Source organism: Oncorhynchus kisutch, linkage group LG7, assembly GCF_002021735.2.
Source record: "Oncorhynchus kisutch isolate 150728-3 linkage group LG7, Okis_V2, whole genome shotgun sequence".
Lineage (NCBI taxonomy): Eukaryota > Metazoa > Chordata > Actinopteri > Salmoniformes > Salmonidae > Oncorhynchus > Oncorhynchus kisutch.
The window spans coordinates 3,024,821-3,039,517 of NC_034180.2; the positions used below are offsets into that span (position 1 = coordinate 3,024,821).

At 46.1% G+C, this 14,697-nt stretch overlaps 1 protein-coding gene across 5 annotated transcripts in view; it reads right to left on the bottom strand.

Annotated features, from left to right (window-relative positions):
- Positions 1-14,697, bottom strand: part of lrba (LPS responsive beige-like anchor protein) — a 343,066-nt gene that overhangs the window by 288,796 nt on the left and 39,573 nt on the right. For all 5 annotated transcript variants that reach the window (XM_031828372.1, XM_031828375.1, XM_031828374.1 and 2 more), the window contains exons 2-5: positions 12,448-12,534; positions 12,013-12,157; positions 6,314-6,414; positions 2,591-2,686 (exon numbers count right to left, since the gene is read on the bottom strand). In XM_031828372.1, coding sequence (XP_031684232.1) covers positions 2,591-2,686; positions 6,314-6,414; positions 12,013-12,157; positions 12,448-12,534 — 429 coding nt within the window. The remainder of the gene's footprint in view (positions 1-2,590; positions 2,687-6,313; positions 6,415-12,012; positions 12,158-12,447; positions 12,535-14,697) is intronic.

Below are 14,697 nucleotides of genomic sequence, written 5' to 3' on the forward strand. Positions count from 1 at the left end.
AAGACAGCTAGGAGCATTAGAATGAAGGACTGCGAAGAATAGAGGGAAGACTGCTAGGAGCATTAGAATGAAGGGAGGAGAAGAACAGAGGGAAGACTGCTAGGAGCATTAGAATGAAGGGAGGAGAAGAACAGAGGGAAGACTGCTAGGAGCATGAGAATGAAGGACTGCGAAGAACAGAGGGAAGACTGCTAGGAGCATTAGAATGAAGGGAGGAGAATAACAGAGGGAAGACAGCTAGGAGTATTAGAATGAAAGACTGCGAAGAATAGAGGGAAGACTGCTAGGAGCATTAGAATGAAGGGAGGAGAAGAACAGAGGGAAGACGGCTAGGAGCATTAGAATGAAGGGAGGAGGAGGAGAACAGAGGGAAGACTGCTAGGAGCATTAGAATGAAGGGAGGAGGAGGAGAACAGAGGGAAGACTGCTAGGAGCATTAGAATGAAGGGAGGAGAAGAACAGAGGGAAGACGGCTAGGAGCATTAGAATGAAAGACTGCGAAGAATAGAGGGAAGACTGCTAGGAGCATTAGAATGAAGGGAGGAGAAGAACAGAGGGAAGACGGCTAGGAGCATTAGAATGAAGAGAGGAGAAGAACAGAGGGAAGACTGCTAGGAGCATTAGAATGAAGGACTGCGAAGAACAGAGGGAAGACTGCTAGGAGCATTAGAATGAAGGGAGGAGAAGAACAGTGGGGAGACGGCTATGAGCATTAGAATGAAGGACTTTGAAGAATAGAGGGAAGACGGCTAGGAGCATTAGAATGAAGGGAGGAAAACAGAGGGAAGACGGCTAGGAGCATTAGAATGAAGGGAGGAAAACAGAGGGAAGACTGCTAGGAGCATTAGAATGAAGGGAGGAGAAGAACAGAGGGAAGACTGCTAGGAGCATTAGAATGAAGGGAGGAGAAAAACAGAGGGAAGACTGCAAGGAGCATTAGAATGAAGGGAGGAGAAGAACAGAGGGAAGACTGCTAGGAGCTTTAGAATGAAGGGAGGAGAAAACAGAGGGAAGACTGCAAGGAGCATTAGAATGAAGGGAGGAAAAGAACAGAGGGAAGACAGCTAGGAGCATTAGAATGAAGGACTGCGAAGAATAGAGGGAAGACTGCTAGGAGCATTAGAATGAAGGGAGGAGAAGAACAGAGGGAAGACTGCTAGGAGCATTAGAATGAAGGGAGGAGAAGAACAGAGGGAAGACTGCTAGGAGCATGAGAATGAAGGACTGCGAAGAACAGAGGGAAGACTGCTAGGAGCATTAGAATGAAGGGAGTAGAAGAACAGAGGGGAGACGGCTATGAGCATTAGAATGAAGGACTTTGAAGAATAGAGGGAAGACGGCTAGGAGCATTAGAATGAAGGGAGGAGAACAGAGGGAAGACTGCTAGGAGCATTAGAATGAAGGGAGGAGAAGAACAGAGGGAAGACTGCTAGGAGCATTAGAATGAAGGGAGGAGAAGAACAGAGGGGAGACTGCTAGGAGCATTAGAATGAAGGGAGGAGAAGAACAGAGGGAAGACTGCTAGGAGCATTAGAATGAAGGGAGGAGAAGAACAGAGGGAAGACTGCTAGGAGCATTAGAATGAAGGGAGGAGAAGAACAGAGGGAAGACTGCTAGGAGCATTAGAATGAAGGGAGGAGAAGAACAGAGGGAAGACTGCTAGGAGCATTAGAATGAAGGGAGGAGAAGAACAGAGGGAAGACTGCTAGGAGCATTAGAATGAAGGGAGGAGAACAGAGGGAAGACGGCTAGGAGCATTAGAATGTAGGGAGGAGAAGAACAGAGGGAAGACGGCTAGGAGCATTAGAATGAAGGACTGAGAAGAACAGAGGGAAGACTGCTAGGAGCATTAGAATGAAGGGAGGAGAAGAACAGAGGGAAGACTGCTAGGAGCATTAGAATGAAGGGAGGAGAAGAACAGAGGGAAGACTGCTAGGAGCATTAGAATGAAGGACTGCGATAAATAGAGGGAAGACGGCTAGGAGCATTAGAATGAAGGACTGCAATGAATAGAGGGAAGACGGCTAGGAGCATTAGAATGAAGAGAGGAGAAGAACAGAGGGAAGACTGCTAGGAGCATTAGAATGAAGATTAGCTAGCATCTGTGCTCCTCCTCTCTTCCCATGCTGCTTATTCAACACACACACAGAAACACAGTATGACCCAAGCTACATATGGTTGGTAAACCTTGGCATTATAGGATATAGAAGCCAAGATGTGTGCTGGGTCAGAGCTTATAGGCAATTCAAGATGCATTATCTTAGTTATTGCTAATGTGTCCGGCCTTGGATCATGTGGGAAGTCGAGCACAAGAGGATGTACCCCATTTAGAAGCTATCCAGAGGTGCTGTAAATACCACTACCTTACCGTAGACACCGTGTTCACCGAGACTCATACCAGTCACTACAAGTCTGACAACTTTTACCTTACATAGTGCACTACTTGAACAGTGCTTAGGAGAATAGTGCCGTACCAGGTGTAGCGTCAGACTGTAGTCTAGTTGGGTGGTGAGTACTACACTGTCTTCTAACGATCAGTCTGAGACTCCGGTATACATGTGGAGGTGAATTGAGTTGTCACTGTACTCACAGCAGCACTCTTCCCTGGGAAGCTGAAGAAGGAGTCAGGTCCGTTCCGGTGGGCCATGCTCCTCAGGACAGACAGCAGCTTCACCGCATGGGGAGGCTGGAGGGAAGAACACGCACAAGATGAGAGGCCACAGACTTTGATGAGGGTGCACCGCATACACAAGTACTTTAATGTAAAGCCACAGTGCAGTCGGGAGAGTATTCAGACACCTTCCCTGTTCCCACATTTTGTTACGTTACAGCCTTATTCTAAGATTGATGAAATACAAAAAATCCTCATCACCTCTACACACAATACCCCATAATGACAAAGCAAAAACAGGTTTTTATACATTTTTGCAAATGTATTACAAATACAAATCTTATTTACACAAGTATTCAGACCCTTCACTATGAGACTCATTTGGGCTCCGGTGCATCCGGGTTCCGTTGATCATCCTTGAGATGTTTCTGCAACTCATTTGGATTCCACCGGTTGTAAAACTCTATTGATTGGACATGATTTGGAAAGGCACACACCTGTCTATATAAGGTCCCACAGCTGACAGTACATGTCAGAGCAAAAACCAAGCCATGAAGTGGATGGAATTGTCTGTAGAGCTCCGAGACAGGATTGTGTCGAGGCATAGATCTGGGGAAGGGTACCAAAAAAATGTCTGCAGCATTGAAGGTCCCCAAGAACACAGTAGCCTCCATTATTCTTAAATGGAAGAAGTTTTGAACCACTAAGACTCTTCCTAGAGCTGGCCGCCCGGCCAAACTGAGAAATCGGGGGAGAAGGGCCTTGGTTAGGGAGGTGAACAAGAACCCCGATGGTCACTCTGACAGAGCTCTAGAGTTCCTCTGTGGAGATGGGAGAACTTTCCAGAAGGACAACCATCTCTTCCGCACTCCACCAATCAGCCCTTTATGGTAGAGTGGCCAGACGGAAGCCACTCCTCAGTAAAAAAGGCACATGACAACCCGCTTTGAGTTTGGAAAAAGGCACCTAAATGACTCTGACCATGAGAAACAAGATTCTTTGGTCTGATGAAATTGAACTCTTTGGCCTGAATGCCAAGCGCCAAGTCTTGAGGAAACCTGGCACCATCCCTGAGTTGAAGCATGGTGGTGGCAGCGTCATGCTGTGGGGACGTTTTTCAGTGGCAGGGACTGGGAGACTAGTCAGGATCGAGGGATAGATGAACGGAGCAGAGAGATCCTTGACGAAAACCCGCTACAGACAGCTCAGGACCTCAGACACACAGCCAAGACAACGCAGGAATGGCTTCGGGACAAGTCTGAATGTCCTTGAGTGGCCCAGTCAGAGTCCGGACGTGAACCTGATCGATCTCTGGAGAGACCTGAAAATAGCTGTGCAGCGACGCTGCATCCAACCTGACAGAGCTTGAGAGGATCTACAGAGAAGAATGGGAGAAACTCCGCAAATACAGGTGTGCCAAGCTTGTAGCGTCAAACCCAAGAACACTCGAGGCTGTAATCGCTGCCATAGGTGATTCAACAAAGTACTGAGTGAAGGATCTGAATACTTATGCATTTGTGATTCTTTTTCATACATTTTCTAAAATGTCTAAAAACCTATTTTTGCTTTGCCATTAAGGGATATTGTGTGTAGATTGAGGAGGAAAAAAACAATTGAAACAATTTTAAAATAAGGCAGCAACATAACAAAATGTGGAAAAAGGCAAGGCGGTCTGAATACTTCCTGAACTGTACTGACGTCCAGGGCCAGAGCTGAACTGAACCTTCCTGTACATGTTCAGGTTCACAGGCAGGTAAGCAAGCAAAACAAACAACACACCAACATCTCCACAACTACAGAGTCCAGGTCTATTTTCTGCTTCTCTATATTGACCTCTACTAACCAAGTCAACATCTTGTTGAGAACTCGCGAGAGACATTATACTGAGGATGCAGTAGTTCTGTTGATCTACTTTACATTCCCGTTGATGCTGCAAGGTCACCCGCTTCAGATCAGACCCCCTTCCTTTCAACCCAAATGTAAATCAAAACCCACGGAACCGTGATCAACGTTGATAAACTTCCATAATATATTGATGAGCTTTTCTTCCGACAAGGCCTCTGTCAGTTTAATTTCTGTGGAGGCGGCAGTCAGCATATCACACTGTGTGTGTCACTCTGTTCATATCATGTGAGGGAGAGACTCCTGATAGACGCATCATCTCTTGCCAACCCCCTCACATAATATTTCACAGAGCTAGCAGAGTGTCTGTGTGTGTCTGTGTGTGTGTGTGTGTGTGTAGGGGGTGGACTGAAATGGAGAAGCACAAAAGCAGATTGCCCCCATTTCGTTGACAATCTGATTTCACACTGATCAATGGGCCTCCCCTCTCTCAATGGTGCAGGGACTCAGTGGATAATTCATGGTACAACCTACTAGATCTGCTGTTTTTACACAAGGGCTACTGTACTGACTCCACCCTGCTAGGCAAGACTGTCCAGGCTGTCTTCCACTGTTACTGTACTGACTCCACCCTGCTAGGCAAGACTGTCCAGGCTGTCTTCCCACTGTACTGACTCCACCCTGCTAGGCAAGACTGTCCAGGCTGTCTTCCCACTGTACTGACTCCACCCTGCTAGGCAAGACTGTCCTGGCTGTCTTCCACTGTTACTGTACTGACTCCACCCTGCTAGGCAAGACTGTCCAGACTGTCTTCCCAATGTACTGACTCCACCCTGCTAGGCAAGACTGTCCAGGCTGTCTTCCACTGTTACTGTACTGACTCCACCCTGCTAGGCAAGACTGTCCAGACTGTCTTCCCACTGTACTGACTCCACCCTGCTAGGCAAGACTGTCCAGGCTGTCTTCCCACTGTACTGACTCCACCCTGCTAGGCAAGACTGTCCTGGCTGTCTTCCACTGTTACAGTACTGACTTCACCCTGCTAGGCAAGACTGTCCAGGCTGTCTTCCACTGTACTGACTCCACCCTGCTAGGCAAGACTGTCCTGGCTGTCTTCCACTGTTACTGTACTGACTCCACCCTGCTAGGCAAGACTGTCCAGACTGTCTTCCCACTGTACTGACTCCACCCTGCTAGGCAAGACTGTCCAGGCTGTCTTCCACTGTTACTGTACTGACTCCACCCTGCTAGGCAAGACTGTCCAGGCTGTCTTCCCACTGTACTGTACTGACTCCACCCTGCTAGGCAAGACTGTCCAGACTGTCTTCCCACTGTACTGACTCCACCCTGCTAGGCAAGACTGTCCAGGCTGTCTTGGTGGAAAACTACAAAACCCAGGTTGGAAAACAAATTCTTCTTCAACTTTATAAATCACTAATGTATCTTAAGTATAGATACTATTTTTAACTAATGATAGTACTATCCTATTTATGTTCAACTGTTAAATGTGTGTGATTTAATTCCAAACACTGATCTAAGATCAGTTTACCCTCTCCTTAAATCGTAACATTACCCAGTAGAAGGTAGAATGATAAAACTGCCTTCATAAATTAGAGCTAAGAGGCAACTTCCTCCTCAAGTTATTACACATGAACAATGCAGTAATGTTTTTTGGATTATCCCAATAGACAGCGATGGTGTGTCTGCACTACACAGTGTGATGTATGGTACCAGAGCACAGAGAGGCTAAAAGGACGTGTACAGGCCACCAGTTGAAGTGTTGCTAGCACATTCCCCATGCTCTCTACAAGACAAATATGACAGGGCGGTACGGTATGAAGGTTAGACTAGTTGTGTTACCCATTGGCCTTTCTCTCCTTGCAGTTTGCTGAAGAACAACTTCAGCTCCTTGACTGTGATGCTGTAGCTGGCCAGCACCCCTAGCATGTCCACCATCAGGTCTGGAAGAGGGAAGGGACACACACAGGTTAAACATGACATATGTGAAGAGGGGAAACTGACAAGTTATCACACCCTAACAATGGACTTGAACAGAGTCCAAGTGTAAAGCAAAACACATGCAGAGGGATGTTCCAGAACCTCTATAACCAAAGAAACATTGTTGTGTGACCTCTTGTTACTTGGCTCATAAAACATTTTATGGATTGATTACAAATAGACCAAAAACACTTCACACTAAAGAGGACATCGAAAAAGACTTAAATCAGATATTCAGCACTTAAAATACTATGCAAACCAAATCACCTTTTATTTGTTGAGTACACATATTTTCATGTTATCGCAAATGTGGAGAAATGCTATGCCATCATTCCCCATCAATGTGTTTTTTGATTGTTTTATTTCACCATTATTTAACCAGGTAGGCCAGTTGAGAACAAGTTCTCATTTACAACTGTGACCTGGCCAAGATAAAGCAAAGCAGTGTGACACAAACAGAGTTACACATGGAGTAAACAAGCGTACAGTCAATAACACAATAGAAATAAAAAATAAAGTCTACATACTGTGTGCAAATGGCATAAGGAGGTAAGGCAAAGATAGGCATTAGTAGCGAAGTAATTACAATTTTGCAAATTAACACTAGAGTGATAGATGTGCAAGTAGAAATACTGGTATGCAAAAGAGCAGAAAAGTAAATAAAAACAATATGGGGATGAGGTAGGTAGATTGGATGGGCTATTTACAGATGGGCTGTGTACAGCAGCAGAGATCAGTAAGCTGCTCAGATAGTTGATGTTTAAAGTTAGTGAGGGAAATATAAGTCTCCAGCTACAGCAAATTTTGCAATTCGTTCTAGTCATTGGCAGCAGAGAACTGAAAGGAAAGGTGGCCAAAAGAGGTGTTGGCTTTGGGGATGACCAGTGTTGGAGGCTATTTTATAAATGACATCGCCGAAGTCGAGGATTGGTAGGATAGTCAGTTTTACTAGGGTATGTTTGTCGACGTGAGTGAAGGAGGCTTTGTAGCGAAATAGAAAGCCGATTCTAGATTTAATTTTGGATTGGAGGTGTTTAAGATGAGTCTGGAAGGAGATTTTACAGTCTAGCCAGACACCTAGGTATTTGTAATTGTCCACATATTCTAGGTCAGAACCGTCCAGAGTAGTGAAGCTAATCGGGCGGGCAGTGAACGGTTGAAAAGCATGCATTTAGTTTTACTAGCATTTAAGAGCAGTTGGAGGCCACGGAAGGAGTGTTGTATGGCATTGCTGCTCATTTGGAGGTTTGTTAACACAGTGTCCAAAGAAGAATGGTGTCGTCTGCGTAGAGATGTATCAGGGAATCGCCATCAGCAAGAGCGACATCTTTGAAAAATACAGAGAAAAGAGTCGGCCCGAGAATTGAACCCTGTGGTACCCCCATAGAGACTGCCAGAAGTCCGGACAACAGGCCCTCCGATTTGACACTCTGAACTCTATCTGAGAAGTAGTTGGTGAACCAGGCAAGGCAGTCATTTGAGAAACCAAGGCTATTGAGTCTGCCGATAAGAATACGGTGATTGACAGTCGAAAGCCTTGGCCATGTCGATGAAGACCAGCTCGGAAACCGGATTGCACAGCGGAGAAGGTACAGTGGGATTCGAAATGGTCAGTGATCTGTTTATTAACTTGGCTTTCGAAGACTTTAGAAAGGCAGGGCAGGATGGATATAGGTCTATATCAGTTTGGGTCTAGGGTGTCTCCCCCTTTGAAGAGGCGGATGAACGCTGCAGCTATCCAATCTTTAGGGATCTCGGACGATACAAAAGAGGTTGAACAGACTGGTAATAGGGGTTGCAACAATGGAGGTGGATCATTTTAGAAAGAGAGGGTCCAGATTGTCTAGCCCAGCTGATTTGTACAGATCCAGGTTTTTTTTTTCCTGACTGACAGCGTGTATTGGTTCCTGACTTCCCTGAAAATGTGCATATCGCGGGGACTATTCGATGCTATTGCAGTCTGCCACAGGATGTTTTTGTGCTGGTCGAGGGAAGTCATGTCTGGAGTGAACCAAGGGCTAAACCTGTTCTTAGTTCTACATTTTTTGAAAGGGGCATGCTTATTTAAGATGAGGAAATTACTTTTAAAGAACGACAAGGCATCCTCGGATGACGAGATGAGGTTAATATCCTTCCAGGATACCCGGGCCAGGTCGATTAGAAAGGCCTGCTCGTGGAAGTGTTTTAGTGAGCGTTTGAAAGTGATGATGGGTGGTCAAACCACGAACCCATAGAGGATGCAGGCAATGAGGCAGTAATCGCTGAGATCCTGATTGAAAACAGTAGAGGTGTATTTGGAGGGCAAGTTGGTCAGGATAATATCTATGAGGGTGCCCATGTTTACAGGTTTAGGTTTGTACCTGGTGGGTTCCTTGATAATTTGTGTGAGATTGAGGGCATCTAGCTTAGAATGTAGGACTGCCGGGGTGTTAAGCATATCCCAGTTTAGGTCACCGAATGAACTCTGAAGATTGCTCCCCATCTATCAATTCACATATGGTGTCCAGGGCACAGCTGGGAGTTTGAGGGTCTATAACAGGGGGCAACAGTGAGAGACTTATTTCTGGAGAGAATCATTTTTTTAATTAGAAGCTCAAACTGTTTGGGCATAGACCTGGAAAATATGACAGAACTTTGCAAGCTATCTCCGCAGTAGATTGCAATTCCTCCCCATTTGGCAGTTCTATCTTGACAGAAAATGTGACAGTTGGGGATGGAAATCTCAGAATTTTTGGTGACCTTCCTTCCTAAGCCAGGATTCAGACATGGCAAGGACATCAGGGTTGGCAGAGTGTGCTTAAAGCAGTGAGTAAAACAAACGTAGGGAGGAGGCTTCTGATGTTAACATGCATGAAACCAAGGCTTTTTCAGTTACAGAAGTCAACAAATGAGAGTGCCTGAGGACACGCAGGGCCTGGGTTGACATTCACTTCACCCGAGGAACAGAGTAGTAGGATGAGGGTACAGCTAAAGGCTATCAAAACTGGTAGTCTAGTGCGTTGGGGACAGAGAATAAAAGGAGCAGATTTCTGGGCATGGTAGAATAGATTCAGGGTATAATGTATAATGTACTGAGTGATGATAAGAGAGGTTGCATCTCTGGATGCGCTAGTTATGCTGGGTGAGGTCACCGCATGTGTGGGAGGTGGGACAAAGGAGGTATCTGAGGCATGTTGAATGGGACTAGTTGCTCCGCAGTAAACTAAAACAATGATAACTATCCTAAACAACAATATACAAGGCATATTGACATTTGAGAAAGACATAATGCGAGGGATAAAGCAATCAAAAAGTGTTGATTGGGAGATCTAGCTAAGACAACAACGGGTAAGACAACAACAGCTAATCCGCTAAGACAACAACAACAGGTAAAATGGCGATGAATGGGCTGAGAGGGTCAGTTAACTACACACAGGGCCTGAGTTCGAGGCTGGGGCCAACAGATAAACAAAACATAAACAAAATGGAGTACCGTGATTAATGAACAGTCCAGCAGGCATCAGCTATGTAGCCAAGTGATCATAGGGTCCAGTGAACAGCAGTAGATGAAACAGGGAAGCCGCTGGGTAGTCGTTACTACCTAGCAAGCGGGAGACACTGCGTTTAAAGTTAGCAGGCCGGGGCTAGTAGAAGCGCCTGCTCAGACGTCCGGTAAAGGCCGGTTGAGGGCACAGCAGATTGAGTTACGTCGGCAGACCAGTCATGGTGGAACGGCGGGGCTCCTTATCAACGAAGGGTCCAGGCCAGTTTTGCGAAAGAGGTAATCTAGTTGTAGTAATTTTGTTTGCTAGCCGGGAGATCTGCCTGGCTCGCGGTTAACTGGTGCTAGCTTCGGGACAGGGGCGTTAGCCACTATAGCCACTCGGTAGCAGCGATGATCCGATGCAAAGGTCAGGGGGGGGGAATAACATCATAGAACATCTCTTCTCTGTTCACGGAGATGAAAATGGTCCTCCATGGCATTAGCCAGTAATGTGTATTGATTGGCTTATCAATGTACACTCCCCCTGGCATTCAGCCTATAATAAGACACATAGGACCATCTTCATCTCAGTGAACAGAGAGATGTTTTTTAGCCTCCCAGAGCGACCTGGGGCATCAGAGGACTGACACACACCAGCCATGGAAGGAGAGGGAGAGAGGCCGTCTGATTTAACAGCCTAATGCCCGTTTCACACTACTGAGCCAAGCCGAGTCAAAACATATTGCAATGCCCTGGTTACACCATAATTGCCAGAGACGTGCTGAAAGGACGACGTGAAAAGAAGATAGAGTAAGTGCAGTCAGTTCGGGTTGGCACATTAGTGTAAAAAGAGTTTCTGTCGGTCTGGCCTGAACTACATGTTCATGTTGACTGGCTTTGTCTGTCTGGCCTGACCTGCATGTTCATGTTCCCTGGGTTTGTCTGTCTATCTGTCTGTCCTTGGACTGCATGTTCATGTTCCCTGGGTTTGTCTGTCCTGGACTGCATGTCCATGTTCCCTGGGTTCGTCTGTCTGTTTGAACTATGTGTTCATGTTGACTGGGTTTGTCTGTCTGGCCTGACCTGCATGTTCATGTTCCCTGGGTTTGTCTGTCTGGCTTGTACTGCATGTTCCTTGGCTTTGTCTGTCTGGCCTGGACTGCCTGTTCATGTTCCCTGGATTTGTCTGTCCGTCTGTCTGTCTGGTCTGGCCTGCATGTTCATGTTCCCTGGGTTTGTCTGTCTGTCTGGCCTGGACTGCATGTTAATGTTCCCTGGGTTTGTCTGTCTGTCTGGCCTGGACTGCATGTTAATGTTCCCTGGGTTTGTCTGACTGTCTGGCCTGGACTACATGTTAATGTTCCCTGGGTTTTTCTGTCTGTCTGGACTGGACTGCATGTTAATGTTCCCTGGGCTAATGGTTTCATTATGCTAAGGCTGATTATCCTGCTCTGCCAGGCCAGTGGTCAATCATTGAGCTTTAGAAGAGTTATTTTGGCCTCATTAGTAACTGGGTGAGAGTCTGGTGAGTGATTGAGGCTGGTGATTGTGTCTACTGACTGGTGTGGGAGTCACTTCTCTGACTGGGCAGTGGGGTAGCGCGAGGCTGAGTAGTGGTGTCAGGTCTGCACACACACTCCTAATCGAATGATGATGATGATGCGTGTGTCTTTCGGTCTGTCTGTCCGTCCGTCCATGGGTGTCCGCACCTCCTCAGTGCTTGAGTTGCTGCAGGACAAAGTAGTCTCTTTTCAGACACACACAGAATAGTGCCGTTAGCTGGCTAAGCTCGATGGGGGAAGGTGAGGAGCATTAGACAGTGCTATCTCACTTCCTCATTCTAAGGGTGATACCTGTACAGTAGGGAATCATTCGGACTGAGGCAGTGGTTATTACGTTGGATTTAAAAAGGTAGAAAAACACAGGACTTGGAGAACCACTGGACAATGATTATGACTGAGACAATCATCCACACTCCAGGGGAACGAGACAGCCCTGTAGGTAGGTGTCAGCATGCTAAATACTGTACTGAGGACTGGGGTGACCTCATTACTTTGGAGTGAAATGACTTTGGCCTCTGGTGTTACTGTGGCAGTACCTGCGATCATGCTGTCAGTGTGGGCCACGCGGTCCAGGACCAGGTTGATGAGGGCCGTGTCGGTGCAGGCCTGCAGGTTCCTCACGCTCTTCTTCAGGATAGCCGTGAAGATGCTCCACACCTCCGCCTGGCACGTGGGCTCACACTGGGAACCAGACATAATAATAATAATAATAATAATGGATCCGATTTAGAAAGAGATTTGCCAGATGCTCAAAGCGCTTTTCAATCCTCCACCGCTAACATGTACCCATAGAAATAGGCCTACAATTACTAGAACGGGGAACCCCATTCAAGTCAATGAGACCACGATGGGTGGACTGGCAGAAAATCCATTTCTCTCTGTGTATTTCTGTGTGTGTACAGCAACAACTCATCCACCATAGATTATATTATACATATTGTTCCATTTCATTTTGTGTGTGTAGCACCCACCTTGTCCAGCAGCTCCACCATGCACACAATGCTGTCCTTCTCCTGGATAATGAAGTTCATCTCCAGGTCAAACTGGCCCCCCACCAACTAGAGAGAGAGAGAGCGAGAGATGAGGGTAAGATGGAGAGAAAGAGAATTAGAGGGAGAGAATGAGAGAGCGATAGAAAGTGAGAAAGAATGAGATAGAGGAAGAGCGAAAGAGAGAGGATTCATCAACCTACGCAACTCAAAAGCACAGAGACAAAAATCTCCAATGCAATTGGATTAGCATATGCCACTGAGCTTTTCCCCTCACACCTATTTATGTCCTTTTTTTAGGACATAAAACCCCTGGCACAGGTTCCTGGGCCACATCAACTGCATAACCAAATCCCTGAACCAAGCCGGACAGTGTTTTTCTAAACAGCTGCTCCTCTGTGGATCACGCCTGCTGGACAACTAGATTAGAGGAATGTTGTCTCAGATGTGTACAAGGATGTGAACAATGGAGCAGGCTGGGCTTCAATACAGAAAGATGCTCCACTCCTCTCTGTCCTATTTCACCTCAATGCTGTCATATTCTGTAAAGACAAGTGAACAAGGGCACAGCGGAGGGTAGTTATTCCTCCCGGAAATGAAACACATCCCAGATGATAAAACCCTGCCTGAGCAGAGTATGTGAGCGGAGTTGAGAGCTGGGAAATCCCACTCATGGAGACCGCTCTGGCACTCCACGTCCTTTCCAACAGCTCCACAAAAAAACTAAAAACTGCTGCTTGAAAATCACTCCATTCATAAAAATCACTTAATTTACCCCCCTTTACCCCCCAATTTCGTGATATCCAATTGGTAGTTACAATCTTGTACCATCGCTGCAACTCCCCTTCGGTACTCGGGGGAGGCGAAGGTCGATAGCCATGCGTCCTCTGAAACACGACCCTGGCCAAGCCGCACTGCTTCTTGACACACCCTGAAGCCAGCCGCACCAATGTATTGGAGGAAACACCGTCCAACTGCGACCGAAGACAGCTTGCAGGCGCCCGGCCCGCCACAAGGAGTCGCTAGATCGCGATGGGACCAGGAAATCCCAGCCTGCTAAACCCTCTCCTAACCCAGATGATGCTGGGCCAATCGTGCGCCGCCTCATGGGTCTCCCAGTCACGGTCGGCTGTGATCGAACCCGGGTCTGTAGTGACAACTCAAACACTATAATGCAGTGCCTTAGACCGCAGCACCACTCAGGAGGCCATTCAAATCCCAACTTAACCAACACACATCTATGTTTGTGACTACCTGGCACTACCGTATGGTTTTGAAGTATTGACACCAAACCATTTCATTTGAATGAAAATAATTGAAATGAACAAGAAACGGGTAAGAAAGACTGTAAATAGCGCTCATCATTTCAAAAAGGCTACATGTCGTATTAAACAGCATATAAACGTCATAAATAGGTCAGGAGCCAGACAGGTAGTTTAAGAAAAGAACAAAAATGAATTATTTAGGCTGTATTATTTCTATTATTTCAAGGCTATAGCCTACAAAGAAATACATTTTGAAGCATTTGCAAGTACGACACACTAGCCTGGCAGGGACATTAAGCTCTCATTATTTAAACAACATGTTGTATTCAATCATTATAGTTTATACATTTCACATATAGGCTGTGACTTACTGAAAATGAAACACAAATTAAAAGACACATGCCTTATTAGGCTCAGTCTACAATGCCTTTAATTCATTTTTAGAAACACGAGTTTGGCCAGAGTCTGTGGCTTCAGGCTCATGCGTTGGTGCCTGGAGAGCAGGCCAGCAACAGAGAACACACTCTCCAAGCTTGCAGAGCCACTGGGGATGCTAAACACACTCCGAGCCACTCTCGTCAGGCTGGCAGGATGCATAATTGCTGTTGTTGCTCCTGCTGTTGTTGTTGTTTTCTGTAGGTAGGCCTTAACGATTTTAGGTAAAATAACCCTATCAAAACAGAAAGCTCCTTGAAAGAGGTAATATGCCTGGCCTATTGGGCCATAATCAATGATGGCCTATTGTATAGATAACAGAACAAAACTTGAACTGATTTTTAGTTTGTAAATACTTTGCTACATGACACACTTAGCTAGCTCCCCACCTCGTTCCTTCCTGTTAGTGTAGTAAGTAGCACGTAGTAATAAGTACACCATATTTTTTTTTCATCTTCGTAAGTCACCTTGATTTTTCACCTGTGTGTTTTATCAGATTCTTTATGAAAATATTTTGCGAACTCCATGACAG